At 35.2% G+C, this 27,405-nt stretch overlaps 6 protein-coding genes across 6 annotated transcripts; 3 read left to right on the top strand and 3 right to left on the bottom strand.

The window, feature by feature from the left end:
* Positions 1 to 3,047: 3,047 nt before the first annotated feature.
* LOC149718336 (all-trans retinoic acid-induced differentiation factor-like) lies at positions 3,048 to 7,770 on the bottom strand. The gene is made up of 6 exons (XM_089842153.1): positions 7,582 to 7,770; positions 7,257 to 7,468; positions 6,035 to 6,109; positions 5,850 to 5,959; positions 4,296 to 4,393; positions 3,048 to 3,318 (listed from the first exon to the last, which is right to left on the bottom strand). Exons 1-6 carry the CDS (start codon positions 7,645 to 7,647, stop codon positions 3,211 to 3,213), a joined length of 669 nt encoding a protein of 222 aa, XP_089698279.1. The 5' UTR covers positions 7,648 to 7,770; the 3' UTR covers positions 3,048 to 3,210.
* A 57-nt stretch (positions 7,771 to 7,827) lies between these two features.
* On the top strand, positions 7,828 to 8,683 carry LOC149718335 (26S proteasome non-ATPase regulatory subunit 9). The gene is made up of 2 exons (XM_089842282.1): positions 7,828 to 7,978; positions 8,044 to 8,683. The coding sequence occupies exons 1-2, from the start codon at positions 7,960 to 7,962 to the stop codon at positions 8,658 to 8,660; spliced, it is 636 nt and encodes a 211-aa protein (XP_089698408.1). The 5' UTR covers positions 7,828 to 7,959; the 3' UTR covers positions 8,661 to 8,683.
* Positions 8,679 to 12,057, bottom strand: LOC149718334 (DGAT1/2-independent enzyme synthesizing storage lipids). Its single transcript, XM_089842146.1, has 7 exons — positions 11,902 to 12,057; positions 11,501 to 11,837; positions 11,241 to 11,434; positions 11,104 to 11,167; positions 10,951 to 11,026; positions 10,311 to 10,374; positions 8,679 to 10,194 (listed from the first exon to the last, which is right to left on the bottom strand). Exons 1-7 carry the CDS (start codon positions 12,055 to 12,057, stop codon positions 10,075 to 10,077), a joined length of 1,011 nt encoding a protein of 336 aa, XP_089698272.1. The 3' UTR covers positions 8,679 to 10,074.
* Positions 12,058 to 12,620: 563 nt separating this feature from the next.
* On the top strand, positions 12,621 to 18,942 carry LOC149718333 (uncharacterized). The gene is made up of 14 exons (XM_089842044.1): positions 12,621 to 14,316; positions 14,958 to 15,024; positions 15,101 to 15,252; positions 15,752 to 15,846; positions 15,930 to 16,090; positions 16,156 to 16,251; positions 17,344 to 17,452; positions 17,513 to 17,541; positions 17,949 to 17,989; positions 18,056 to 18,107; positions 18,176 to 18,195; positions 18,365 to 18,440; positions 18,503 to 18,530; positions 18,598 to 18,942. Exons 1-14 carry the CDS (start codon positions 13,904 to 13,906, stop codon positions 18,804 to 18,806), a joined length of 1,548 nt encoding a protein of 515 aa, XP_089698170.1. The 5' UTR covers positions 12,621 to 13,903; the 3' UTR covers positions 18,807 to 18,942.
* A 64-nt stretch (positions 18,943 to 19,006) lies between these two features.
* On the top strand, positions 19,007 to 20,054 carry mRpS2 (mitochondrial ribosomal protein S2). The gene is made up of 3 exons (XM_089842152.1): positions 19,007 to 19,110; positions 19,216 to 19,526; positions 19,591 to 20,054. The coding sequence occupies exons 1-3, from the start codon at positions 19,053 to 19,055 to the stop codon at positions 19,966 to 19,968; spliced, it is 747 nt and encodes a 248-aa protein (XP_089698278.1). The 5' UTR covers positions 19,007 to 19,052; the 3' UTR covers positions 19,969 to 20,054.
* LOC149718331 (beta-1,4-glucuronyltransferase 1-like) lies at positions 20,053 to 27,172 on the bottom strand. The gene is made up of 3 exons (XM_089842143.1): positions 26,773 to 27,172; positions 25,042 to 26,073; positions 20,053 to 23,517 (listed from the first exon to the last, which is right to left on the bottom strand). The coding sequence occupies exons 1-3, from the start codon at positions 26,863 to 26,865 to the stop codon at positions 23,323 to 23,325; spliced, it is 1,320 nt and encodes a 439-aa protein (XP_089698269.1). The 5' UTR covers positions 26,866 to 27,172; the 3' UTR covers positions 20,053 to 23,322.
* Positions 27,173 to 27,405: the final 233 nt, after the last annotated feature.

Genomic DNA, 27,405 nt, shown 5'->3' with positions numbered 1-27,405 from the left:
AAATTAAATGATGGAACGCACATTTGTTAACTCATCAATAATAATTAAATATCCTTTTCCTCAATAATCCTCGTTAGAAAATATGGCAGATGTTTGATGAAATTTATAACCAGAAGCGCCCGGCATTTTTTATTTTTCTATTTTTAAAGTTCCAGACTTTCTCCGGCCTTTTTGGCCTATTTTCAATTTCCCTGAGATTTCTCTTACGTTTTTGCCTATTGTCAAATTCCCTGAGAATTATCCGACCTATTTGGCCTATTTTCAAATTCCCTGAGATTTCTCCGACCTATTTGGCCTATTTTCAAATTCTCTGAGAATTCTCCGACCTATTTGGCCTATTTTCAAATTCCCTGAGATTTCTCCGACCTTTTTGGCCTATTTTCAAATTCCCTAACTTACCCCTGATAATTTTGGCCTATTTTTAAATTTCCAATTTATTTTCCACTTAAATTTATAAATCAACCTTTTGCACTTCTGGTTATAAAAATACTTCACTTCTGTTTAGAGAAATAAATGAATAAAAAGTAGTAGGGGTACGTCTATACAATCACTAAAAACTAAAAAAAAAAAAATTCTTCCCACTAAATAATAAATATATATCATAGATATTGTAAAGAAAAAAACAAAAAAACAAACATATATTTCTTAATTTGTTGTTTCTGTTGTTAGAATCTCAGGTATATAAGCAATACTTATTGGTTATGGTTTTGTCTCAAATCTTAAAGGAAAAGTATACGTAACATAAAAATTAAACCTTAAAAGAACGGCTGCTTTTTCTAAATATAAAAGGAATTAAATATTAAAATAAATTAAATCTCTTATTACAATATGATAATTAGTACATTTAATTGGTCTTAAAAACAATCAAGGACTACTGCGCCATCCGCCATTTTATTTAATTACGTCACCAACTCACCACTTAGCCCGAACGGGATTGGTTGAATTTTCACAAGCTGAGAGAGAGGTAAGGGTAAGGTAGGCCACCGCCAACTCGATCACGCGCCTAAAAGCATCGATTTAGCAGACGCCACTAAACCAATGGCGTATGGCGAAGTAGTCCTTGATTATTTTTAATTCTAATTAAATGTACTAATTATCAGTTGTAATAAGATTGTCATTTATTTCAATTTTAATATTAATTCCTTTTATATTTAGAAAAAGAAAACCGTTCTTTTAATTAAGGTATAATATTACTTTACCTGAACTGTTCGTTTAAACCAAAAAAAATAATAATAATAATAATAAAACTTCCACAAAGTGTCTTTTTGAACATTAATCACAAATGTTCATTAAATATGTAGTCTTCAACAAAAAATTTAAAGAAATTAACCGATAATATCACTAAGCAAAATAACGTTATTTTGTGAGAGCAACGAAAAAAAAAATTGAGTTCCATATTGGAACAACCGCTGATAAAAAAAATCATTAACGGAAGAATAAACATTAAACGTAGTATTTAATTTTCTATTAATTATTTTAACGGTTTTTGGGCGTAAAACTAAATATACTATACTATCTCGTGGGTATTGTTTACTAGTAAACAAAAATACATTGGAAGAAATATTGCATTGGGGTTGTCAAATGTTTTAATAATAATAAAAATTAATTAATTAGATTCCACCCTAACCCCCCCCCCGTTGTATACAAACAAACCAACAAACATATCTTGATCATTTTCCTAATCCTAAATGTGTTTCGGTCATCGGAGAAATATTTATTATTAAAAAAAATGGTTCAAATTAAAAAATATTGATTCCTAAATTAAGGTTAATTAAGATTAATTAATGAATGAATTAATTGCAAATTTGTATATAATAATAAGTAAGATGGTATATGTATATATACATATAAATATATATATGATTGATTGAATATATATACACAAATTTTGTTTCAAATAAAGTATATTTTATAAAAACATGTTGGTTCAATTCTAAGCCATTTGTGAATTTTTGAAGGGAACAGTGCACAGTTCAAAATTGAGGGTGAAAAGGAAAAATAGAGTGATCTTTTTTTAATTGATTCTTCTACTAATTATAAGACCAATCTGCGTAGTGAAACGTCCAGGAAATACTTCCCAATGATTTTAAAATTCAAATTGAGTTGGAGATTTCATAGATAATTTGAAATTAGCACCTCTGACCAATCGCGTAACGCCCTGCCTTCTTGTTAACAAAATTCCCATAGCACGCTCTATATCTCGTACCGTGATTGTCACATAGCGCGCAATATTTTTTATCAAATCCCGCGCCAAATTTCATTCTACATGGATCACGTGACACGGGAATTTTCTTAACAAGAAGGCATGGCGTTACGCGATTGGTTGGAGGTGCTAGTTTGAAATTATCAATGAAATCTCAACTTAATTTGAATTTTAAAATAATAGGCGGTATTTTCTGGATGTTTCACTGTGAATATTGCTCTTATAATTAGAAGAATCGCTAAAAAAGCACTTGGATTTCATTTCACACCCTCTTTAAGAGAGAAAATACGACAGAAATTTATCGAAAATCTATATTTTTTTTCGTCAATTTTAGGCCTATTTCTAACTTTTACTGACCTGTTCCTAAGAAGTTTGGGTCATGGGAAAGACTTAAAAAATAGGAGAAAATAGGACACATAGGAAGAGTGTCAATTTTTGTACAAAACTCTCCCAAATATTTACCTTTTTTCAGCCTTTTATGTTTTTCCAAGCTTATTTAGCACGAAAATTGTCCAAATTTGCACAATTCCCTCCCAAATATTTACCTTTATCAGCCTTTCACGTTTTTATAAGCCTAATTTGCTCGTAAATTCTTCAATTTTGTATAAAACGCTCCCAAATATTTACCTTTTTCAGCCTTTTACGTTTTCACAAGCCGAATTTGCTCATAAATTGTTCAAATTTGTACAATGCCCTCCCAAATATTTACCTTTTTCAGCCTTTCACGTTTTGACAAGCCTAATTTGCTCGTAAATCGTTCAATTTTGCACAAAACCCTCCCAAACGTTTACCTTTACCGCTGAAAACAACCTTGACACCTTATTCACGAGTGTAAAAATATTAATTACAAAAATATTCGTCAATTTATTATTTTGTACAATCATAATTAACATAATATATTTATATGGCAGCAGGAACTTTGCATTTTGAGGTCGAGAATAACAATTTAAACAATAGATGAGAAATTTGAGAATCAAAAAGTCTGGAGAAACATTTTTGGTTGGCGACTAGTTATTTTTCTTAACCAATCTCCTCTGCGTAATCCAGACGCAAAACGAAACGACAAGAGTCGGAACTAGGAGACCAACGATAAAAGGAACCATTGGAAATGTTCCCTGATCGATACCAAACCAATTGTTTTGAGAGAAAAAGAAAGAAAAAACGAAAAACAACACATTGTTTTCTTTTAGAACAATCCATTCTCCGGGAAGAATGAATATCATAGTTTAAAGGAAAGGTTCAAGTAACATAACATTATACCAAGAAGTGATATCTATAGTTTATTAGGGAGAAGGTATAATAAATTCGCCTCCACATTTCCAGCTTTATCTCCAGTCCAAACGTATAGTAGGTCCGGAGTTAATCCCCACCGCCTCTAAATTACAACCAGCATCATCTCATTGGTTCTTGAAAACTGACGTCAGCGCGACGCGAATGACGAAAATTAGTCATATTTTCCGACTGAGGAGAGGCTGCGAAATAACCCGGGGCCTCCTTTTACGCCCCCCCCCTTTTATTTTGAAAGGGGGACTGGGACTATGGCGCGGCGCGAATACTTAGGCATCTTATACCTTCTCCCTAAGAAACTAGATATCGCTTCTTGATTATACCTTAAAAGAACGGCTTCCTTTTTCTGAATATTAAAAGGGATTAAATATTAAAATTAATTAATAAATGACAATCTTATTACAAATGATAATTAGTACATTTAATTTGTCTTAAAAACAATCAAGGACTACTGTGTCGCCATCCGCCATTTTGTTTAATGGCGTCACCACTTAGCCCAAACGGGATTGGTTGAATTCTCACAAGCTGAGAGAGAGTGGTAAGGGTAAGGTAGGGCAAAGCCAACTCGATCACGCACGTAAAAGCTTCGATTTAGCAGACGCCACTAAACCAATGGCGGATGGCGGAGTTATTATTAATTATTATTTTTAATTCTAATTAAATGCTAATTATCATACTGTAGTAAGAGATCATTTATTGTTTACTTTTTAATATTTAATTCCTTATATATTTACTAAAAAGCAGCCGTTCTTTTTAGGTGCATAATGTTATGTTCCCTAACTCTATTCCTTTAAGTTTGTCTCACCTCACGAAGACATTTGTACCCGTAATGCCCAGGTTTACAATCGCAAGTTGCTATCCCAGGGCCATTAGAAACGCACATGGCAAATTCGGGGCACGTTACTAATTTAAATTAGGCCAAATTTTAGACCAGATATTTAATAATGTGTAAATAATGAAAATTGTACTAATAAAGAAGCCACCAATGTGGAAGGATGTGAATTGAATGCAATGGAAACGATGCAAAATTAACAACCAACAACGACAAGAATAATAGGCCAAATTTTAGACCAGATGTAAGTCAGTGTAAATAATGAAAATTGTGAGCAAAAAAGCCACCAATGTGGAGGGATGTGAATTGAATGCAATGGAAACGATGCAAACTAACAACCACCAACCGCAAAAAAAATTATTTTGGAAAACTACAGCTTTCTACTTTGTTTTGCAATTTTGCAAAGAAACAATTTGAAAAAAATTGTATCTACACAACTAAATACTGGGTTAGAATAAAACCACCATTAGCAACTAAGCTGCTCTGGTTCAATGCAACACCAAAAAAGCATTGAAGACAATGCCAGCAAAAACGCATGGAAATAAAGTTGGAAACAAACAACCAGGTGAAAATTGGGATGAAGGTGGTGCAAAAACTTGCTTAGGATACCAAGGTTTGCAGGGTTCATACATCTTTTCGAAAACTAATTTCCCTGATATTTCCAGGATTTATACCATATATTTCCCGGATTTATCACAAATATTTCAATGATATTCGAGGACTTATGCAATATATTTCAAAGATATTTCCAGGTTTAAACCCATATATTTCAAAGATATTTCCAAGTTTTATTCTATATATTTCTCTAACATTTCCAGGTATTATCCAATATATTTCCCTGACATTTCCAGGTATTATCCAATATATTTCCCTGACATTTCCAGGTATTATCCAATATATTTTCCTGACATTTCCAGGTATTATCCAATATATTTCCCTGACATTTCCAGGTATTATCCAATATATTTCCCTGACATTTCCAGGTATTATCCAATATATTTTCCTGACATTTCCAGGTATTATCCAATATATTTCCCTGATATTACCAGGTTTTTATCCCATATATTTCCTTGACATTACCAGGTTTTTATCCCATATATTTCCTTGACGTTACGATGTTTTATCCCATATATTTCCTGACATTACCATGCTTTATCCCTTATATATTTCCCTGACATTACCATGTTTTATCCCTTATATATTTCCCTGACACTTCCAGGTTTTATCCCACATATATTTCCCTGACATTTCCAGGTGCCAGGCCACCTAGTTACTGTAGGAGTGGTTTTTATACAGTATTCCCTAATTTCCCTGAACTTCACTAAAAAATTATCAATTTCCCTGACATCTCCAGGTTTGTATGAACCCTAGTTTGTGCAGCATTAGTAATGCTTAAAATTGCAACCACTACAAACTTGTTACATATTGCACATATAGCGAGCAGCGGTAAACCTGCTTCCCATATTAAACATTTTCGCAGCTAGCTTTGCAGTTTGCACATGCTTAAAACCTTAAACGTGTACTCACTGTTAAGTTGCACGCATTCGTCTATTAATCCATCGCAGATGGTGGAGTTTGAAGCCTCTGAAGTGTTGTGCCAACTTCCAGGGCAGTTATGACAATGAGAGGGTAACACGCTGTTGATTAAATTTTATAGCCAAAGGCTTAACGTTTGCCATATAGGACTCAATAGAGTATGTTCAATATCTTACAGAAAATCTAATTTCTTCAGACCAACGAACTCGTTTTCATTCGTACAATTGAAAGTAGGGTTACCTTCAAGACCCCTGTAAGTATAATACCAAAGTTTCCAATCAGAATTAGAAATTGGGGCTAGAACCTGACCCCTATATTAAACCTAGACTAAGCCAAGATAAACCTGAAGCTACCTCCCTTAACCCAAACCCAGGGTCAACCCCCTTGACCCAAACCCAGGGTCCAAGACATTAACCTAAACCCAGGGTCAAAGGCATTAACCCAAACCCAGGGACAAAGCCCTTAACCTAAACCCCAGGGCCAAAGCCCTTAACCTAAACCCCAGGGCCAAAGCCCTTAACCTAAACCCCAGGGCCAAAGCCCTTAACCTAAACCCCAGGGCCAAAGCCCTTAACCTAAACCCCAGGGCCAAAGCCCTTAACCTAAACCCAAAGGTCTAACCCCCTTGACCTAAACCCCAGGGCCAAAGCCCTTGACCTAAACCCAAGGTCTAACCCCCTTGACCTAAACCCCAGGGCCAAAGCCCTTGACCTAAACCCAAGGTCTAACCCCCTTGACCTAAACCCCAGGGCCAAAGCCCTTGACCTAAACCCAAGGTCTAACCCCCTTGACCTAAACCCAAGGTCTAACCCCCTTGACCTAAACCCAAGGTCTAACCCCCTTGACCTAAACCCAAGGTCTAACCCCCTTGACCTAAACCCAAGGTCTAACCCCCTTGACCTAAACCCAAGGTCTAACCCCCTTAACCTAAACCCAAGGTCTAACCCCCTTAACCCAAACCCAAGGTCTAGCCCCCTTGACCCAAACCCAGGGGCTAGCCCCCTTGACCCAAACCCAGGGGCTAGCCCCCTTGACCTAAACCCAGGGGCTAGCCCCCTTGACCTAAACCCAGGACCAGCCCCCTTCACCTAAACCCAGGACCAAAGCCCTTAACCTAAACCTAGAGCTAAACCCCTTAACCTAAACCTAGAGCTAACCCCCTTAACCTAAAGCTAGAGTTAACCCCCTTAACCATAACCTAGAGTTAACCCTCTCAACCACAACCTAGAGTTAACCCTCTCAACCACAACCTAGAGTTAACCCCCTTAGCCTTTGCCCTACCACCAGAACAGCCCCTTCAAACTTGCCTAAACTTGCCCATACCATAACTACAACAGAATGGGGAGTCAGGTTGCTGTATTATCCCAATAATGATTATTTGTTGAGAGAAAAACCTACAGAACAATTAAATTTGGATAATCTGTTAGTTTTCCAGCAACACTAGTAATTTGGCAGTCATTAAAGTCAATTCCCACAATGGAATCATTGTAATAACAACATCTTCCCTTAACATCAAACTTTCTTGTTTCTTGGCATTCGTCTAAGACTAGATCTGTTATATTGTCAGTTCTTTCACAAATCGTCTTAATATCACAATGCTCAGCAACTACCTGGATAAATAAAATAATTTACAGAAAATTAGAAAAAAAAATAAATCGCAAATTTAGTTCAGAAAATGACCAAGGCTTAACAAAGAAAAACCAAATTTAGATATTAAAATTACCAAGTTATAACATCCGTAAAGTAGTGAAATAAAGCCCAAAACTACTAATTTAGTAAATAAAAACATTTTTGACTGTTAATTAATGATAAATTACTAAAAATTAAACTGTAATTGGAAGATCGTTGCGATTAATTGCAGTTGCAGCTGCGAGTTTGCATGACTAAAAATAATTATGTTCTTTGTTCAGTCATAGCCGACTCGATCACGCAATTATAGACCCTAGTTGATTCAGTGCAAAGCATCATTTAAAACCGAAACATACCAGTTTGATTAAAAGAAATGGAAACTGGGTACCCTTGGTTTTAACACTGAACGCAACGAAGCCCTAAATTTTTTTTTTTTATTTTTGGTTATTTATTTACCAAGTTGACAGCGGGCATGACCAAGCACATTATGAGTAATTTTCTAATGTTATAACTAATTTTAACTAAATTAATTTTACTTTTTTGGTTATTTATCTAGCCTTAAATATGAGCGACGAAAGTGAAACTGATTTACGCCAAAAACTACTTGAATTGGGTAAAAAGAAGGCTGAAATTGAAAGCCAAATAGCGGAATTCTCGGAAATATTAAAGTCACAGAATGTGGACATGAAAACTCCGTTAATTGACAGCGAAGGTTTCCCTCGCAATGATATCGATATATACCAAGTTAGAGAGGCCAGACAACGTATCAATTGTTTACAAAACGACCATAAAGCCCTGATGAAAACTATCGAAGAAGGCCTACACGCTTTACACGCTAAAACCCCTTTTAACCCTACAACTACCAGCTCCGTTGACTTACTCGATAAAGCTAAAAAGGCTAAACCCATCGCTAAAATCGATCGTGTCGAGCAAGAATCGCCAGCGGAAGAAAGTGGCCTACAAACGGGTGATTTACTTGTAAAATTTGGTTCAATTTCGGAAGAAACCTTTAAAGGACTAAATGATTTAGCCGAAGTTGTCCAACATAGCATCGGGCAATCATTAACTGTCATAGTAAAGCGAAACGAAACTGAGGTGGTTTTATTGAAATTAACGCCTAAAACATGGAAGGGAAGGGGTTATTTAGGTTGTAACATAACACCAATTAAATAAATAAAAGATATTTCCAAATAAAATTGATGTAAATTGAAATTTACTTCTCGTTAACGATGTTCGATCAGAGTTCGTTTTTTTTTTTTTTTTGTCACAAAATGCTGTGTAACAATTATTTTCAATAAATTGCGTTAAAAAATGAACAAATGAATGCATTTTTCAAATATATATTGATTGACAATATTAGTTATTATAATTAATTAGTTTTAATCCCATTTAAATGATGGGAACGTGAAAAAGTATTTAGTTTTTAATTTTAAGAAGCCAAAAATATTAATTAATTAGTCGGACAGATTTTATCATTTTGTTTTGTTAACATTGCCATTTAAGTGATAATAATTAAATGCAAGTTATTTATAAATTAATTAATATCCTATTTAATTATTTATTTTCCTAGCTAAAGTCTAAAAGCACTAAATTCCCTCTAACCTAGAGCCGTGTAATTAAAATTAAAAATACTATTAAAGTTTAATAAAATGAAATTAAAATAAAATAAAAGTTTGAGAGAACCAAATTCCCCACAAATATCACAAAATTAATTAAGTCAGGTAACATAACTAATTATAGTTTAAAAGAACAGCCTTTTTCTAAATATAAAAGGAATTAAATATTAAAATTAAAATAAATGATCTCTTATTACAAAATTAGTCTTAAAAACGAGCACTATTGTGCCACCATTGGTTTAGTGGCGTCTGCTACAGTGTTTGCGTGATCGAGTGGGCCCTTACTCCCCAGCCTATAAGAATTCAACCAATCCCCTTTGGGCTAAGTGATGACGCCTTTAAACAAAATGGCGACGCAGTAGTCCTCGTTTTTAAGACTAATTAAATGCTATTATTTTGTAATAAGATTGTCATTTATTTTAATATTAATATTTTTCCTTTTATATTTAGAAAAAGGTTGTTCTTTTTAATTAAGGTGTATAATGTTATCTTACCTGAAACTTTTCCTCCACTTTAATTTAAGCTAGAACTTTTTTTAACCTTCCCAATGGAATAAACATTAAAAAAAAAAAAAAAAAAAAACAACGAAATGAAAACAAAATATTTTCAAAATATCAAAACAAAACAAAACAAAATCTAGTGAACTTTAAGAAGTGAAAAATTCAAAAATAAATACTTAGAAAACTAAATAAAGAGATTCAACAGAGTTCATCCTTACCTTTTTTTAACATATCATATCATATCATAACATAATGAATTTTTTGGGGGGGAGTTTTTCGTCTCAAATAATGAGAGAGAGCAAAATAACGATAATAATTAATAAACTTAACATTAAACGACAATCAAGTAACACAAATTCATTTTTTTCTTTCCTTATCCTGACTTAATTAACCCTAAAATGTTTTAAAATGTCAATAGTTTTTTGTCTTTTTTTTGTTAAATTTCACTTGAAATTTGGAAATGAGCGAAAATTATTCAATTTTTTTAAGTTTGGGGTTTTTTAAACTGATAAACCTCTGCAATAACGCTTTTAATATGCTACCAGGAAGGTCCTGGTTTTCAGCAATCAAAGCTTCAACAGCAGCTGCAGTCTAAGTAATTAATTAATATTAAATTAAATTATTTAAATATTGTATTAATTGTTTTTTTTTATTTTCTTGTAATTTCTTTTAAGTTTAATTAGAAATAAATAAAATTTTATAAATACCCTTTCAGCAACTTCCTCGGGAGTCGCATTAGGATCATATGGAATTGGTTTCCCAATTATCGTTCTATAAATTAAGTTTTAATGAATTAACTAAATGTAAATTAAAGAATTAAGGCGCAATTTAATCGATTAATTAAAGAATTAAGGCGCAATTTAATCGATTAATTAAAGAATTGAGGCGCGATTTAATCGATTAATTAAAGAATTGAGGCGCGATTTAATCGATTAATTAAAGAACTGAGGCGCAATTTAATCGATTAATTAAAGAACTGAGGCGCAATTTAATCGATTAATTAAAGAACTGAGGCGCAATTTAATCGATTAATCAAAGAATTAAGGCACAATTTAATCGATTAATCAAAGAATTAAGGCGCAATTTAATCGATTAATTAAAGAATTAAGGCGCAATTTAATCGATTAATTACAGAATTAAGGCGCAATTTAATCGATTAATTACAGAATTAAGGCGCAGTTTAATCGATTAATTAAAGAATTAAGGCGCAATTTAATCGATTAATTAAAGAATTAAGGCACAATTTAATCGATTAATTAAAGAATTAAGGCACAATTTAATCGATTAATTAAAGAATTAAGGCACAATTTAATCGATTAATTAAAGGAAAATTTAAATCAAAATTACCGTAATTTAACAGGGAAATTTCCATAAATTGGCAAAACAGGAAATTTGACTTTATCATAGAGTTTTCTAAAGAAGGCTGTAAATATTTTAATTAAAACTAATTAATTATTTTGCATTAATTTAATTTAATTTAATTAAGTCACTAATTATTACATTTTCCAGTGCTAACTGTACGAAATGCTTCTCTAATATTTTGAGTATAAAATGGAATTATGGGCTAAAAAAAAACATGGATTTTTTTTAAGTTTGAAACTATTCAAATTTCATAATGATTTGTATTTATATTTTACCACTTTAGCTTCTAACGCTACTTTGGCAAATCCGACTCTTTTGCCCCACATTAATTTATAGTTTTCATCTCCAAACTGTGCCTCTAATAATCCTCCTGGTGAGATAGCCACCATATTACCGTCTTTTAATACCTGAGCGCAAGTGGTTACCGAACCAGGAAATACTTGGAAAGCATCCATCAAAACTTTCCACCCTTTTAACAATTAATTACTTAATAAACTCTTAAGCCTTAACGAGTTTGTTATTAATTAACTCTCACCAGGCACTTTGAAGAGGAATCTATCAGCGACAGCTGTAATCATTCTTTCTTTATAAAGAATACACTTGGCCAATAAATAGTAATAGTCAAGGGGTATGGCTCCGTGATAAAAAATAAGTAACGCTCCGCCTTCTCCTTTCTTTGGAATGTTTTCCAAACCTACAACTTCGTATCCATTCCATACCCATCCATGGAAATCCCATAAAACCGCGATAGTTCTTCTACCCATTTCAAAAAAATCACTAGCGTTCCATAAATTTCTCAATCGATACAAGTGAATAATGAGAGCAGAGACGTAGAATAATAAAAATATCAAGACAGGTAGCAAGAAACTAACCTAAAAGATCATTATTTAACGTTTTAAATAGTAATAAATAAGATAATTAACGCTTTAAACTTACAACAATAGGGGTAAACAACCAAATCATCCATTTCATAAATCGGATGTCAATGTATTCGTCTACTTCAAAAGGCACCAACTTTTCCATAGCCCACCAAGCCCAGTCAAAAAATCCAGGGCCTAAATCTATTGTTTCGTTTACGGCATCAACCACCATTTTAAATGGATATTCATTAAAATTTTAATTAAATAGAAGAGGTCATTTAAATCAATTTCAAATGATCGTATCTCTGAAAAAAAATCAAGGAATGGAATCCGAATTCCGAACTTCCGAAGTTTTTCTCTTTAAGCCTTGGCACGAATAGTTCAACAACAACTTAAAATTTAACTTTATTTACGTAATTTCGTAATTTTAAATATATCAAACCATAATTCAAGTGCTATGTAATATAATGACCTAAAAAGATAAGTTTATTTACCTTGAAAAAAAAATCCAAGGGTTCATAAACGGGGTTAATTATGGTAATACTAGTACATTAAATGTCAAAAGGGGTTATTAATTATTCATTCTAGCCCAATTTGGCTATTTCGAAAGCGACTACAAGCACTGCTACTACCTTCTAGTTATACCTAACCCTTTCTTTTGAAGCAAAAATACATTTTCAAAATAGCCCAAAATTGGCGATTCTGGCAACACTGAAATACGCTCACGCTTTTCCGCTAGTTGGCGCTAAACTTAAAGGGTAGTGGCAGCTTTTTAGTTTTGAATGTGTTAAACTCTATATCAAAATAGCATATACTGTCAATTCTCAATAAAAACCATGTACTCGAATGAAAAATCATTAACTTAATTTCAATGTTGCTATTTATGTCCTATAATAATAAAAAACTAAACACGACACGAAACTTTACAATAATAAACTCCTGAAATGATTCTAGTACAAGATTTGGGCTAGTACATGGGCGTTTGTACTTTCTAAACGTCCAGTTAAAAACAATAACCAAAGTAGTCCGTGCTTGACCATTCATAATGTAATCAAACTTTAATGAACCGTTTTAATTAAAGTTGGAGTGCTTGTACTGGCGTTCATGGCTACGCTTAATTACCTTCGCGTGACAGTCCTCGGTCGTAGAAGTTGTTTTTCTCAACATAAACTTGACCCCTTTCCCCCTTTTTACCGTTTCCCAAGAGACTGGTCAAGTTTAAGCAAACTAAATCATTAGTTCAGTGGTTTAGACTGTATAAAATAAACACATTTCGATGACAAAAAAAATAAATAAAAATTTGACCAGACCAACTAAAGTTGTAGTTAAGTTTGAAACAACCATCGAAAGATTGGGCGGAGTGCTTTTGCTAGAGTTGTTTGACCATTGATATCTTATTAACACTGTCATATAGGGGATGTGAAATCATCCCTTGTTACGTAATAATTAGCATTTAATTAGTCTTAAAAATAATCAAGGACTACTGCGCCATTGGTTTAGTGGCGTCTGCGTCTGCTAGCCAGAAGCTCTCTCAACCAATCCCGTTTGGACTTAGTGATGACGCCACTAAACAAAATGGCGGCGCAGTAGTCCTCGTTTTTAAGACTAATTAAACGCTAATTATTTTGTAATAAGAGATGATTTATTTTATATTTCCTTTTATATTTAGAAAAAGGCCGATCTTTTAAGGTATAATGTTATGTTACCTGAACTATCCTTTAAAGCTAGTTACACGAAGGGGGGATGTAAATAGGATCTACATTTTTTTATGGTATCCCAAGGTCACTCGGTAGGCGCTAAGGGGGAAGGAAATTAAATAAATGTATTCCCCTAAGCTCGCTGCATAAGCAAAAATAAAATCTCACTGGCCGGTCCTCTATAAGATTACAGTGTCCATGGTCTGACTACGGAATTTAGGAAAAGGAGTTTTCTTAATTACATTATCGCGAGATTGGGTCAATCTTAGTGGCGTTAGATTTTCTTCAAGAGCAACATGCGATTAAGACGAAGAAGTGGGGTTTAAGTATTGTTGTTTTATTAATGCAAACTGAATTTATTCTCGCATCGACCGCCACGTAATGTTAAACGACTCGCAAACCCTTAACCCCAAGACCTTCGCAGTCAAAATGTACGGTGGATTTGAACCAGTTCGCGCCAAACAGGGCTCGCGAGGGAATAATAAAACTAGGCGAAAGAAACTAAACTATTTGACCAAGAAACGGATTCGGGAGAAAGGAATGATGGTAGATTGGTATCGTATATCGTATTGGGACAGTAACGTATCTTGTTTGAAGTGTTACGAAAAGTGTGACGGTCGGGTACCCAGGAAACTGGCTAAAATTGCCGTTATACTGATATGTATGGCCGTTTGCGCTTATCAAGTCTTCCAGTTTATGCAATTATATATGAAATACCCAACAACAGTCGATGTTGAAATTGAACTATTGGAATTTTCGGGGTTGCCAGGGATTACCGTTTGCAATCGGAATATGTAAGGGTGATTATAATGGTCAAGTAACAGAAATCTGCTACCAATGGCAAATTAAATAACGGAAAGTGAGGTGTATTAAAGTATGTACACGACTCTAATCGCTTCTTTGGTCGACCAATCAGGGCTCTACTTTAAAACGTTACCTTTCATCTCAGATTTTTACATTGGTTCAGATGCAATGAGAATCACTCGTCGTATGCGTCATTCTTACTTAATTACTTACTGTTATTTATATTTGCCTTCGGTGTTACGGACCAGTGTTCGAATCTTGATAGTTTACCTTCGAACCAGGAATACATACAGCTAATTGGAATTATTGTGCGCCATATATATATCCCACGTTAGTTTCTATGCGGGCTTTGTGGGTAGGGCTTGAGAACTTACTATCCGTCACGCCCCATAATTCCGACGTCTTTCTAACCGTCATTTCATTAGTTGGTAGCAACGCGAGTTCCTAGGCGTGTGCAAGGTGCAACGCGTAGCGTGATTGATTATTCGCCAGATAAAATTCGACATAAACAATGATTAGTCAAGCTCTCCCCGAAAGATCCACCTAGATACGTTGCGAAAATGGAACCCTACACAATGGTTCCTAGTATCTGTATGTATTCCTGTTCAAACTATAATAATTTACGCCTCAGATTAAAAAGAAGTTTGGCGTGTGGCAGCGAAGAAACTAAACATTTATGCAAAAATTTCACAAGCTTGGTACGTTAAGCGCGCCCTTGAAAGTCAAGACGCATTGGTCATCGCCTTATATAATAATCTATGAGTACTTATTTAGAACGACTATAACAAGCACTTATTTGATACCATCGAACACATGACCACCGTCCAACTGAAACATTTTGGACATCAACTCAATACCATGATACATAGTTGCAAAGCCATTAGGGAGGGTGAAGAGGAGGAAACGGACATGACTAAGCTTTGCAAGTAGGATTACAATTGATTGTTTTTCTATTTCTAATAGAGTTATCTCAGTTGTGACGTCAGTGTATAGGAAAAACATCACGGGATAATTAGCTTTGGCAGTGGGCGGCAATGTTTGATACCGCTTTGGTACTATAGAGAGCTTTCAGTTAGAGGAGGATCTGAGTCTCGTGACATAATTTACGCTGCCATATTGGTGGGTTTAAAGTAGGAATGAAGCTGAGACCACCCAACCAATATGGCTACCAGAAGAGCGGTAAGACTTGGGAGGGTGTGACGACGTACTACTAACCCATCTGAAAGCTCTCTATGGGTAACAGCATGGGTGACGTCACACTAAGCCTTCTGAGATAGCTCTGGCTCTATTGACCGCAAAGGGGAGCAGTAAATTATATACAGAGTAGATCAGATAAGACGAGTGTTAATTACTGAGAGCAAAGGTCGAGGGGTCAGGTACATATAAAGGAACGTTAACGGCTAATTTTTGACGGTAAAAATTAAGGGAAGCAACTTGGGTATTCAACGGTCGACTGGGTTGTTTCGTCATCAACGACCAATGGAGTAGCGCGGAGCACTCAACTTTCTCTAACCTCATAAGTAATAAATTAAACCCCAAAACAATAAAATAGAAATCATAATTACTTGAAGTTGAAGAATTTCCCCATAAAAAATGCAATTAGGTTTCGCAATTCTCTTGGATTTGGAGGAAGGCGAGTACTTGTCGAAATTAGAGGAAGTGGCAGCTGATATTTACATACACAGTTCTTACGTCATTCCAACTCCACGCATTTCCGGTTATCGCGCCGAAGTTGATAAACGATATTCGCTAGGTTTTAGAAAAGTAAATCGATAATTTAGTAATTAACTCGTAATGGTGCCGAATAATTAATTAGTTTTGCCCTTAAGACAACCTTGAAATTGCTACAACCTCCGTACGCGACTATGTGCCGAAATTATAGGCAACTTCGAAAGAGTAACGAAAATGAACCGTCTTGCCAAACTGTGAGTGAAAATTTCCACTATACTCTTCTTACCATAAGTTTATAAGATATGTTCATAAGATAAGTATGACACTACCTATACTTCGAAATGCTACTGAGAGACTTACAGCTCGAGATAACTAGTTCGAGGGAGAACGACGGAAGCGAGAATTGAAGTCCAACACTCGGTGGTTAATTTTGCAGGTCTTCCACCCTTCTATTTAGTCTGAACTTACTAAGACCTTGACAGCAGCGCCTCACCAGGCCTCCCTCGCTTTACCCTGAATCTATGACCTACCTCACTCACTCACTTCATGACAAGATCCAGTTTCTAAGTTACCAGAGATTAACAAACTTATGGAAGGAACATATCTTATGAACTTATGCTCTTATTCAATCGAACTTCATCAATACTACTTTCTTTTTAACGAGATTTAGTATTGTGTATTCGTACGCCTATGGCTTTCCTTTTTTGTCGAGTGTACTTGAATTTAAGTGACTATTATGGAGACTTTCCTGAATATTTATTTCCTCTATAATTATTAAAGATAATTGATATGTTTTTTACGATGTTTTCGCGATTTGTATTAGCAATTAACTTGTTCGCAAACTGGTTTATGATAAAATCTACTTGATAAGACCCTAGTTGACTATAAGTGCACCTCAAAATTTAAGAACAAAAGAAAATAGAGTTTAATGAAGTACTTTGCTAAAAACAATGATATTTTTATGAAAATATTGTATTATTAGCAAAGGAGACGTAGTAGTGTCATACTTATGGAAAATATCATATAAACTTATGCTAGTACCACCACCAAACCAACATGAAATTCCCTAACCATTACGACAATTTTAAAATTCCCTGACAATTATTGACAATTTTAAAATTCCCTAACCATTATTGACAATTTTAAAATTCCCTAACCATTACTGAAATTTTAAAATTCCCTGACAATTGTTGACAATTTCAAAAATTCCTGACAATTGTTGACAATTTCAAAAATTTCTGACAATTACTGATAATTTGAAAAGTCCCTGATAATTATTGTCAATTTTAAAATTCCCTGAAAGTATTGACGCCGTTATTTAATAGCAATTAAATTTAACCAAATAGAATTGTTTCTTACAATGCGAATGGGATTTGCATATGGATCATTGTAAATGTATACCACCCGAAGTCCCATTGGTTCAAAAATCCATCAAATGCTCCGCAGTTAATCAAAGTAATCACTTTCGTTTTCATTAACGCACGCTATGCATTCATTAATAAATTAATTTTACAGAGGATTGCCCGGCGTCCCTAACAAAGCAGGTAGACAATAATTTTCTAATAAACTATAGTGGAAACAAAAGTTTATAGAGAAAAAAACAAAAAGTATACTTCGTTGAAGGTTGCTCGGGCCGTAGAGAAACTCCCCTTTACCCCCACCATAGTGTCGACCCCCGTCTGCGTCACGGAACATGCAGTAATAAGCTCAATATAGTAGCAGCCATAGAGAACTCTTTTATTTAAACGTTTGACCTACAGAAAAATAATCTCTTCTCTGATTTGTCGGTTCGTGTAGGGATTGAGAGGGGGGGAGGTCTTTTGCTTCTCATTTTACATTGCGTCTATAGCCAAAGACTGGGAAATGTGAACGAAGTACACTTTTTGGTGTTTATCTATGAACTTTTGGTGGTAATAATTAAGTATTCAAACTTAATTATTAATTATAATAGCACCGTGTCAAATGCGACGAAAATTGCCCACCAGACTGCGAGTAGGTTTTCTGTTTCGAATAAACTTTTTACATTAATTAATAAATATGATTTCACGGTCATTATAGGGTTCATTTGTACGATGTTTCCAAAGTAAATGATAAAATATCCGAACTAACGGTGAGAACTTCAATAAACCTAAAGTTTTGTAATTATATATGTTTCACGTTTGCATTTTTTGATCGCAGGTAACTTTGAATGAAAGCAGGTAATTATTTACTCTTTAGTTTCGGTTGTGGTTAGGGCAAAGAACCCATATAAGTCCTGAGAACGTATCTTAATAACGCACTTGGGTTCCACGAGCTCATATATTTGGACGAGTGGGTCCACAGCCCCGTTATATCAGGTTTCATTTTGTTATTATTTGTTTTTGGCAGCAAATCATTTACATACATCAGCATAGACTTGAAAAGTCAAAGACAAATTTTGTACAGTCATAAACCACGTTTTACGGTAAGTCCTTACTGATGTTAATTATCACGGAATTTTCTAATTATCGTTTATAATTATTCCAGTCTATTGAGTTGTTCAGTTACGTCGGAGGTGATTATGTTTTAAATTTCTGGCGTATGGTATAACTCAATTAAAATTTGATAATTACTTTTATTAGGATATCTAAGTATTTGGCTTGGACTATCTTTCCCTTTAGTGTACGGATATTTGGAGAGTTTATGCTTTTTTTGTTGTGATATGAAAAGTACTCGCAAAGTTAAGAGGAAAACCGCGTCTCCATTAAAAAATCCAAAAGGAAATACTATAAATTTGAAGCCCAGTTATCCTAGTTATGGAACTAGGCCTGGCTCCGTGAATATTTTTTAATAATATAATATTAAAGGCTTAAGTCATTTTAAATAAATAGTTATAATTTAAGAAATCGTGAAATTTTAACAATTGGAATATAAATTACCTGTAATATAATTTGAGTGTGATAATAAAACTATATTTCTAAAAAAAACTACGGTCCTTAAACTTCTTAAATTTCCCGCTTATATTTGGTTCAATTCAGTTTCAATAATAATAACTGGTACTAAACTATGTCGTCTGCTCGAAAATTTGAAAACCAAAATGGCGCTGCACATAATGCGACATGTTCGTAAATTTTCCACAGAAACTTTACAAAAACGTGAGTTAATTTAAATTTCTGTAATATTTAACTATAAATTAAATCATACTAACTAGACTTAAAGCTGCATATACCGATTTAAACGTAGGCCTAATGTTCTTTTAGTAAAGGAAACCGCTAAACCCGAAGTCTCGCCAAGGCCTAAGACCGCAAAATTGGATCCTTTAAAACATCCCGATTATTTCGGAGTCCACAAATTATTCACGGTTAAAGATTTGTTTGAAAATCGTGTCCATTTGGGCCACAAAGAAGGTACACTAGATGACCGTATGAGGCCATTTATATTTGGAAGTCGGTTGGGTTCCTTAATATTCGATTTGGATATTACGGCACATCATCTCCGAGAAGCCCTAAACTTCACAGCTCACATTGCTTACAGAGATGGTATTATGTTGTTCATAAATCGAAATAAACTAGTAAGTGACCACTAACTGACCCCTCTTTAAATACAAATTGCAAAATAACCCTTATTTTCATCAGAATTCATATTTGGTTGAAAAAACTGCGATGGAATGCGGCGAATTTTCAAATTGCCGTTACTGGCAAGGAGGATTATTTACAAACGCAAATATAGAGTTTGGAACAGTGACGCGATTACCTGATCTAGTCATTTTTATGAATACTTTGAACAATGTTTTTCTGGAACACCGAGCAGTTAGTAACTCCGCTAAAATGTTAATCCCCAGTGTCGGAATCGTGGATACAAATTGCAACCCTAATTTAATAACGTATCCTGTACCTGGCAATGACGATACACCCTGCGCAATTGAACTATATTGCAATTTATTTAAAAAAGCAATTATGTTAGGGAAAACTAAACGTCAAGAAGATTTAGCAGCGGGTGTTGAAATTAATTAATTAATTAAAAATGTTTTTCTTTTTAATTATGTAGAATTAATATTGTAAGCTTAATAAAGTGTGTCGTTAATAAATTTTGAAAAGTTGTTTTTGAGTATTTTACTATTTATTGGAAACTCCTAACGGCAAAAATATATAATCTAAATGTTATATAATTTTTGCCTTGGTTTAATCCAAACTTATTTGCTCTTTGTTTTTTTATTAAATACACAGAGCGAGCACGATTACTAACAAATTAAAATTTTTATTAACAGGGAGGGGACTAGATTTAGTTATTGCACCTTATACACTTGTTATTATTCTTTGACTTTGCAATAAAAGAGGACTAAAATTGTAATATTACTATTAGCTTCTTGGCACGTTAAAAATTAATTTGTAATATCAAAAGATCATCTCATCTCCCTTTTCGTTTTAGTGATAATAAATATACCAATAGCTTAAATTTTGGGGACTTTACACGTTCAAGGATTATAAAAGGGATAGTAGCGTATAAATCTATAAATTTTCAATTAAAACCGAAAATAATTTGACAGTTATGACGTCATTCTGTCACTATATTTACGACATAACAAGGATGACGGGGGGGGGGAATAGGCGGGCCGTCTAGGTGATTCGTCTGACGTAGACCGCCCGCCATTTTTTCCGAGCATTATTCCTCCATTTTTAACTTCATATCGGATCTGAACTGTTCCACAGTTAGCGCCCCTTTTCTCTCATATTTCGCATCCTGCCCCCCCCCCCGATCATCGTTGCCCTTTGGCCATACAGATCACTCCCAGCAGAAGGCGATGACACAGTTATGTCACGTCATCACTGTGCGCCTTTTCGTTTTGAAATATTACCGATTTTAAAACTCATTAGTTTCTACATTTGCACATCTTCGAGTATTTTGAACTTTAGAAAGCCTTATGTTAGTTGAAATTACATGCCACTATCCCTTTAAGGTTTTACTATGCCAATAAGGAGAGGCCAAAGGGGTGTGGCTTAAGTTGGCCCGTGACTCCTCCCCTTTCCGCCAAAATGGCGCCGAACCTCACAGAATGTAATACCACAGCCAACTCGATCACGTTCTCGACGACGCAGACTACTCGCGCTGATTGAGTCGTCAAAGCGCGTGATCGAGTGGGCTATGGTAATACGTAGTTTTCAGACTAGGAGAATTGATATAATTTACACCAGGAATCCGGGCTACTTGGCGGACAAAGTGCATTACCAAGAAGAATGCGCTCCTGGTATAAATGCTCATAGTCTGATACAAAGCTTGGCTAAACCCGGCCTGACATTCAATAACCCCTTCCAAAAAACTTTCTTAGTCTGAGTCAGTTCAGTTCTTCCTACAAACAGGAAGTAGTTTCCCCGCATAGCCTAGTTCACAACCTAGATATGAGTATATATATGACGTTTTTTAGCTCCAAGTGCGCATGCGCGAAGAACTTAAACAACAAGGCAGTCAAACTTTTTGGAAGGGGCTATAGGGAAGATTTTTACCCCTTTGATCACACCCTATGGTATAGAACCATTTTCCCCTCCAAATACGAGATAGTACCAATTTTAAATCCTATTTTTTTGAGTCCAATCAACATGATTTTAGATTAATTGTATGAAAGCCAAAAAACAGTGAAAACACCTAACGTTAACTATATATATAGAGAAATAGTAGATTTGTTTAATTTTCCTACTAAAATTGGTTAAAACTAAACTATTATCTCTTAAAAAATCTTCTTTTGACTTAGTTACTTCTTACTTGTATAATACAATCACCCCTTCTATCTTTTTTTTAATTTCTTTCTCATTGGTTAAAAAATATTAAACGTCAGATCTAAAAAAAATTGAGCTACCCTAATTTAAATTAAAAGGTTAATTAAGTAAGTTTTGTTTGGAAGTAATTATTAAGTGGATATGTTTCTATTATTATTATTATCAAGATATTTCTTCTTTGAAATTATTTTACGTTTTTTTGATATGAAAAACTAATTAATATTAAGCCTAAGTTTTCTCCAATTTGGGAAAATTAAACTTAGTTAATTATAAAAACATTTATGTACAAAAAAAAACTACGTTACGTTTAAAGGAAAAGTTCAGGTAACATAACATAACATTATACCTTAATTTAACAGAACGGCCTTTTTCTAAATAATAAAGGAATTAAATATTAAAATTAATTAATAAATGATCTCTTATTACAAATGATAATTAGTATTTAATTAACCTTAAAAATAATCAAGGACTACCGCGCCAACCACTCCACCCTTGCTTTAGTGGCGTCTACTAATCGAACCTCGCGCGGGATCAAGTTGGCTATGGCCACCCTTACCCTTGCGCCTCTCTATCACCTTCTGAGAATTCAACCAATCCCGTTTGGGCTTAGTGGTGACGCCACTAAACAAAATGGCGGCGCGGTAGTCCTCGTTTTTAAGGCTAATTAAACTTTGATTATTTTGAAATAAGAAATAATTTCCACCCTTGCTTTAGTGGCGTCTGCTAATCGAACCTCGCGTGTGATCAAGTTGGCTATGGCCTACCTTACCCTTATATATCTCTCTCAGCTTGTGAGAATTCAACCAATCCCGTTTGGGCTAAGTGGTGACGCCACTAAACAAAATGGCGGCGCAGTAGTCCTCGTTTTTAAGGCTTATTAATCTTTAATTATTTTGAAATAAGAAATAATTTCCACCCTTGCTTTAGTGGCGTCTGCTAATGGAAACTCGCGCGTGATCAAGTTGGCTATGGCCACCCTTACCTCTCTATAAGCTTATGAGAATTCAACCAATCCCGTTTGGGCTTAGTGATGACGCCACTAAACAAAATGGCGGCGCAGTAGTCCTCGTTTTTAAGGTTAATTAAACTTCAATTAATTTGAAATAAGAAATAATTTATTATTTCTTGTTAATATTTAATTCCTTTTATATTTAGATAAAGGTCGTTCTTTTAAATTAAGGTATAATGTTATTTTACGCAAACTTTTCCTTTATAAGCATGACTAGGAAGTATGAAATTTGTTGGGCGTTGAAACATTGTTTTAAAAACAATAAAAAGCCAAGTATAATTTCAATAATTTGCTTAATTGCGAGTGTGTTAAATATATGGGGGGTAAGACCGGCAATAATTATTGTTAGTTAATTAAACTATTACACTATAGTTTTGCGTTCATCTTTTTACCGAAACAGACTAAGTTCTTTCTTTCTTAATTTTGTTTTTTTATACACAATTGTAGGTAGATTTGATTTTTTTTTCCTTTTTACTTACTCTTTAATTAAAAACTACTTCTTATACGCTAGAACTAACCTGATAAATTACTTCTTTTTTGTATTGTAAGTTTTATATTTTTTCATATGGTAAATGGAAGCTTCGAGATCAGTAGCACCTCCTGGAGGAGTCTGGATATTTTTCCTTTAGTTCAGTTTTGAACTGTCGAAATAAGATACGGTTCTTTTCTTGGTCGGTATCCTTTTCTTTATGGAATGAGGTGGCCGTTTTTAGGCCCTTATGGATGACAAAAGCGTTATTTAAAACTGAAAATTTGTATCCTGCAACGTGTAATTCGCAAACCTGCAAAAGATATCAATCAATTTGGTTAATTATCGATGGTTTCTTCTTCAGGGTTCATACAACTTTTGGAAAACAAATTTCCCTGAGATTTCCAGGTTTTTCCCCATATACTTCCCTGAGTTTTCCAGGTTTTTCCCGTATATGGAGTATCATATGGAGCAAATGTTGACGAAGGAGGGGGGGGGGGCAAATAGGACTATTACATACTCAAAGGACATCCCCGTATCTATAGTAGAACCAGAGTTATGAGCCTCCAAAGTTGGGTGTAATGTTAATCCTATGGAGGGGATGTTTACGAACATTTTTCTTAATTACTCGACCCCTGTTTGACGTAGCCGTAAGTTTTTAGTATGGTTGGATGGGGGACAAATAGGACTATAACATACCCAAAGGACATCCCCGTATCTATAGTAGAACCAGAGTTATGAGCCTCCAAAGTTGGGTGTAATGTTAATCCTATGGAGGGGATGTTTACGAACATTTTTCTTAATTACTCGGCCCCTGTTTGACGTAGCCGTAAGTTTCTAGTATGGTTGGATGGGGGGCAAATAGGACTATAACATACTCAAAGGACATCCCCGTATCTATAGTAGAACCAGAGTTATGAGCCTCCAAAGTTGGGTGTAATGTTAATCCTATGGAGGGGATGTTTACGAACATTTTTCTTAATTACTCGGCCCCTGTTTGACGTAGCCGTAAGTTTCTAGTATGGTTGGATGGGGGGCAAATAGGACTATAACATACTCAAAGGACATCCCCGTATCTATAGTAGAACCAGAGTTATGAGCCTCCAAAGTTGGGTGTAATGTTAATCCTATGGAGGGGATGTTTACGAACATTTTTCTTAATTACTCGGCCCCTGTTTGACGTAGCCGTAAGTTTCTAGTATGGTTGGATGGGGGGCAAATAGGACTATAACATACTCAAAGGACATCTCCGTATCTATAGTAGAACCAGAGTTATGAGCCTCCAAAGTTGGGTGTAATGTTAATCCTATGGAGGGTATGTTTTTGAACATTTTTCTTAATTACTCGGCCCCTGTTTGTCGTAGCCGTAAGTTTCTAGTATGGTTGGATGGGGGATAAATTGGACTATAACATACTCAAAGGACATCCCCGTATCTATAGTAGAACCAGAGTTATGAGCCTCCAAAGTTGGGTGTAATGTTAATCCTATGGAGGGTATGTTTTTGAACATTTTTCTTAATTACTCGGCCCCTGTTTGTCGTAGCCGTAAGTTTCTAGTATGGTTGGATGGGGGATAAATTGGACTATAACATACTCAAAGGACATCCCCGTATCTATAGTAGAACCAGAGTTATGAGCCTCCAAAGTATAGTGTAATGTTATTCCTATGGAGGGGGGCTATGTTTGTGAACATTTTGCTTAATTACTCGTCCCCTGTTTGACGCAAATTTTCCTGAATTTTCCCTGAAGTTTTGGTCAACTATTTATTTCCCTGATTTTTCCAGGTTTGTATGAACCCTGTTCTTTCTACAAGCGGGTGGTGGTATCTTGGTCTTACTTGACTTATCCGATTAAAGCCATATTGTCTAAACCTTTCATCGTGATAAGGTGCTGAATTTCTGCTGAAGAAGAAAGGTTCCCAAGGATCTCTCCACAAGACTTCAAAAATGACGGCTAACTTATTAGTCATTGGTTCTCTCTGCCATGCTTCGTAGTCAGTATGTTTCTGACATTTCCAACAAAGCTCGATGTAAAAGGGTCGGGCGTCCATCATCTCCAAACGTTGTAAAAGAGCCGTTTTATCCTTGGGTATTTGGGCTATTTCTTTCATTTCGAATGCGGGTACAACGTAAACAGTTTTATCATCTTTTCGAGATTCGAGAAAGAGCCTATTTTCTCGGGCAAACTCCAGGAACATTTCGTGGAGGTTATCGTTTGGCATCATATCAGCGTCTAAGACTAATACAAATTCAGTGGGGGAATTTCTTCTCGCCACATTACGTAGTAAATTGTTGGGGTACGGCACTTTATGGCTATAGTTTTCACCCGCAACGCTGACTGACTGTAATTTATCTATCAAAGATTTACAAGGGTCTCTGTGACTTTCTTCAGCCGGTAATGGCTCTAAACGAGGACTGTTCAACGGGTAGACCAAATGAAAGCTGGAATTGACTCTAATGGCGGGGTAACACTGACGAAGAGCTATTATAGTCTCTACCACGAAAGGAATATCGGGAGTTAGGGCAAATATGGCGATAGAAACAGGACCGTGCCAACGTGAAACTAAAGATGGAATCTGATGCAAATGATTAGCGGTACAGTGGCTAACTACAGTCGCGTCTTCGGTGTTCTTATTACGATGCTGGTTAGCATTCTCAGCCTGAGCCAAGAAATTTATTATTCGGAATTCTCCGCTAGAATCCAATACGCTGCTTTGATGGATATGATCGTACATGGTATCCCTACTCTCTTTTAGAGTGGCTTGAACGACATTTTTGTCAGTTTCTTGCCAAGAATGTTGCCCCAGTCCCTTGCGACTGTTACTATTCTTCCTAGCCTCCAATCGACTTAATAACGTCATGTGAATAACCTAAGTAGGCAATACGTAATTTTGAAGATCCCAATGATGGTTCCAACAAACGTTGTCTACGTTAATCAAGGCCTGTGCGCGGCGCCGATTTTTTTTTTTCGTTTGGATATTTTAAACTGATTTTAAATCCTGAAGATCCTGAAGTTTTTTGTCTCTTGTCAGCACGCGCAAGGCTAGATTACATAGAGACCTAGCTTTGCGCGTGCTGACAACCGATGTTGTAACAGAGTGTATACAGAATATTCTGTCGTTCGAGATAGGGAGTTGCCGATCCTATAGCGTGAAAACAAATTTCCGCACGCGAATTCTTTATCCATGGTAATATCTTTCACATATATGGCAACGTCATAACCCTCTATCTCTTACCTTAGTGATATCCCCCCTTCCGAAGGCAAATAGTATTCTCTAATACAAAGTTGCCTCCAACAAAGGGGATACACAGTTCACTCCCCCTCTCTACCGATATTACTCTATTAGCTGGACTTAAATAATTTGAAATGTTCATTTTCTCGCGCCTGGAATTTTAAATACTAATTTTCGCGCGCGTTTCGGTCCAGCTATCAATGAAATCACGCTGTAAAATATGGCGAAAATAAGAAGTCGCGTTTCTTAAAAGTCGCCCCCTTCGAAACTACCGCGCACAGGCCTTGATTACCGTAGGCACCGCACCAAAACATGCAAAAACTGATTTAGATTTACCTGTAAAACTGCGATGACGCAAACTAGAAAAACTATAAGCCTTCTCCATGTCGATGACATGTTAATTTTCATTTTAAAACCACGAAGCGACATATCGCTTTCAATTTAATCAAATTCGAACGCGAAAAGTGTGGTGAGAATCCATGGATAATAATCAGCTGCCAACTTAGGCCTTGGCCTACTAACTTTAGGCGCGTTTTTCAATACCTTAACTCTCATAGCAATTTAATAGAATTAAACCGGCCTTTAATTAGTGACTAAATTTTGATATATTAAACTGATATTTAGGATTAAACAAAAATTAAAAGTGGGAAAACTTACAAACTACCTTCTTTATGCTTCGCTGTTTGACAGTTAAGTCCAAGTCCACAGTCCACTTTGAGAAAACATTGATTCAGTTCAGTTCAGATCTGCTATTCTGTCTTCCTTTCCATTTTATGCCTATGCCGTTTTCCCTCAAAGTCTGTGGTCTGTACACCACTTCGCATTATTGTCAATTTCCAAGGCGTATTTTTCCCGAAATGAGATATTGCTCCATGGTGGCAGACTGCTGGCGGCGAATTTGAAGCGAATTATTATAATTAATAGAAATCCCATACCCATTCCCAGTTTCTCAAACATTGCTCCAAGCAT

Source organism: Phalangium opilio, unplaced genomic scaffold (genome assembly GCF_054372755.1).
Source record: "Phalangium opilio isolate 3A_F unplaced genomic scaffold, DU_Popi_V2 ptg000002l_1, whole genome shotgun sequence".
In the NCBI taxonomy this organism is placed as follows: Eukaryota; Metazoa; Arthropoda; class Arachnida; order Opiliones; family Phalangiidae; genus Phalangium; species Phalangium opilio.
This window is presented reverse-complemented; position numbering and strand designations above follow the sequence as displayed.

Excerpts from the sequence above, each read along its gene's own strand:
- LOC149718333 (XM_089842044.1), top strand. The coding sequence starts at position 13,904 with ATGTTAAACGACTCGCAAACCCTTAACCCCAAGACCTTCGCAGTCAAA. Across the intron at positions 15,025-15,100 it reads GCAAAAATTTCACAAGCTTG|AACGACTATAACAAGCACTT; the intron begins GTACGTTAAGCG and ends GTACTTATTTAG. Across the intron at positions 17,453-17,512 it reads ATGCTCCGCAGTTAATCAAA|AGGATTGCCCGGCGTCCCTA; the intron begins GTAATCACTTTC and ends TTAATTTTACAG.
- mRpS2 (XM_089842152.1), top strand. The coding sequence starts at position 19,053 with ATGGCGCTGCACATAATGCGACATGTTCGTAAATTTTCCACAGAAACT. Across the intron at positions 19,111-19,215 it reads CACAGAAACTTTACAAAAAC|TAAAGGAAACCGCTAAACCC; the intron begins GTGAGTTAATTT and ends ATGTTCTTTTAG. Across the intron at positions 19,527-19,590 it reads TCATAAATCGAAATAAACTA|AATTCATATTTGGTTGAAAA; the intron begins GTAAGTGACCAC and ends TATTTTCATCAG.
- LOC149718334 (XM_089842146.1), bottom strand. The coding sequence starts at position 12,057 with ATGGTGGTTGATGCCGTAAACGAAACAATAGATTTAGGCCCTGGATTT. Across the intron at positions 11,435-11,500 it reads ATTCCTCTTCAAAGTGCCTG|GGTGGAAAGTTTTGATGGAT; the intron begins GTGAGAGTTAAT and ends AATTGTTAAAAG. Across the intron at positions 10,375-10,950 it reads AATTTCCCTGTTAAATTACG|AACGATAATTGGGAAACCAA; the intron begins GTAATTTTGATT and ends CTTAATTTATAG.
- LOC149718336 (XM_089842153.1), bottom strand. The coding sequence starts at position 7,647 with ATGTTTTTATTTACTAAATTAGTAGTTTTGGGCTTTATTTCACTACTT. Across the intron at positions 5,960-6,034 it reads CTGAAGAAATTAGATTTTCT|CGTGTTACCCTCTCATTGTC; the intron begins GTAAGATATTGA and ends TTTAATCAACAG. Across the intron at positions 3,319-4,295 it reads GGTACAAATGTCTTCGTGAG|GGAACATTTCCAATGGTTCC; the intron begins GTGAGACAAACT and ends GGTATCGATCAG.
- LOC149718331 (XM_089842143.1), bottom strand. The coding sequence starts at position 26,865 with ATGTCGCTTCGTGGTTTTAAAATGAAAATTAACATGTCATCGACATGG. Across the intron at positions 26,074-26,772 it reads GCGTCATCGCAGTTTTACAG|GTTATTCACATGACGTTATT; the intron begins GTAAATCTAAAT and ends TTGCCTACTTAG. Across the intron at positions 23,518-25,041 it reads GCTTTAATCGGATAAGTCAA|GTTTGCGAATTACACGTTGC; the intron begins GTAAGACCAAGA and ends TATCTTTTGCAG.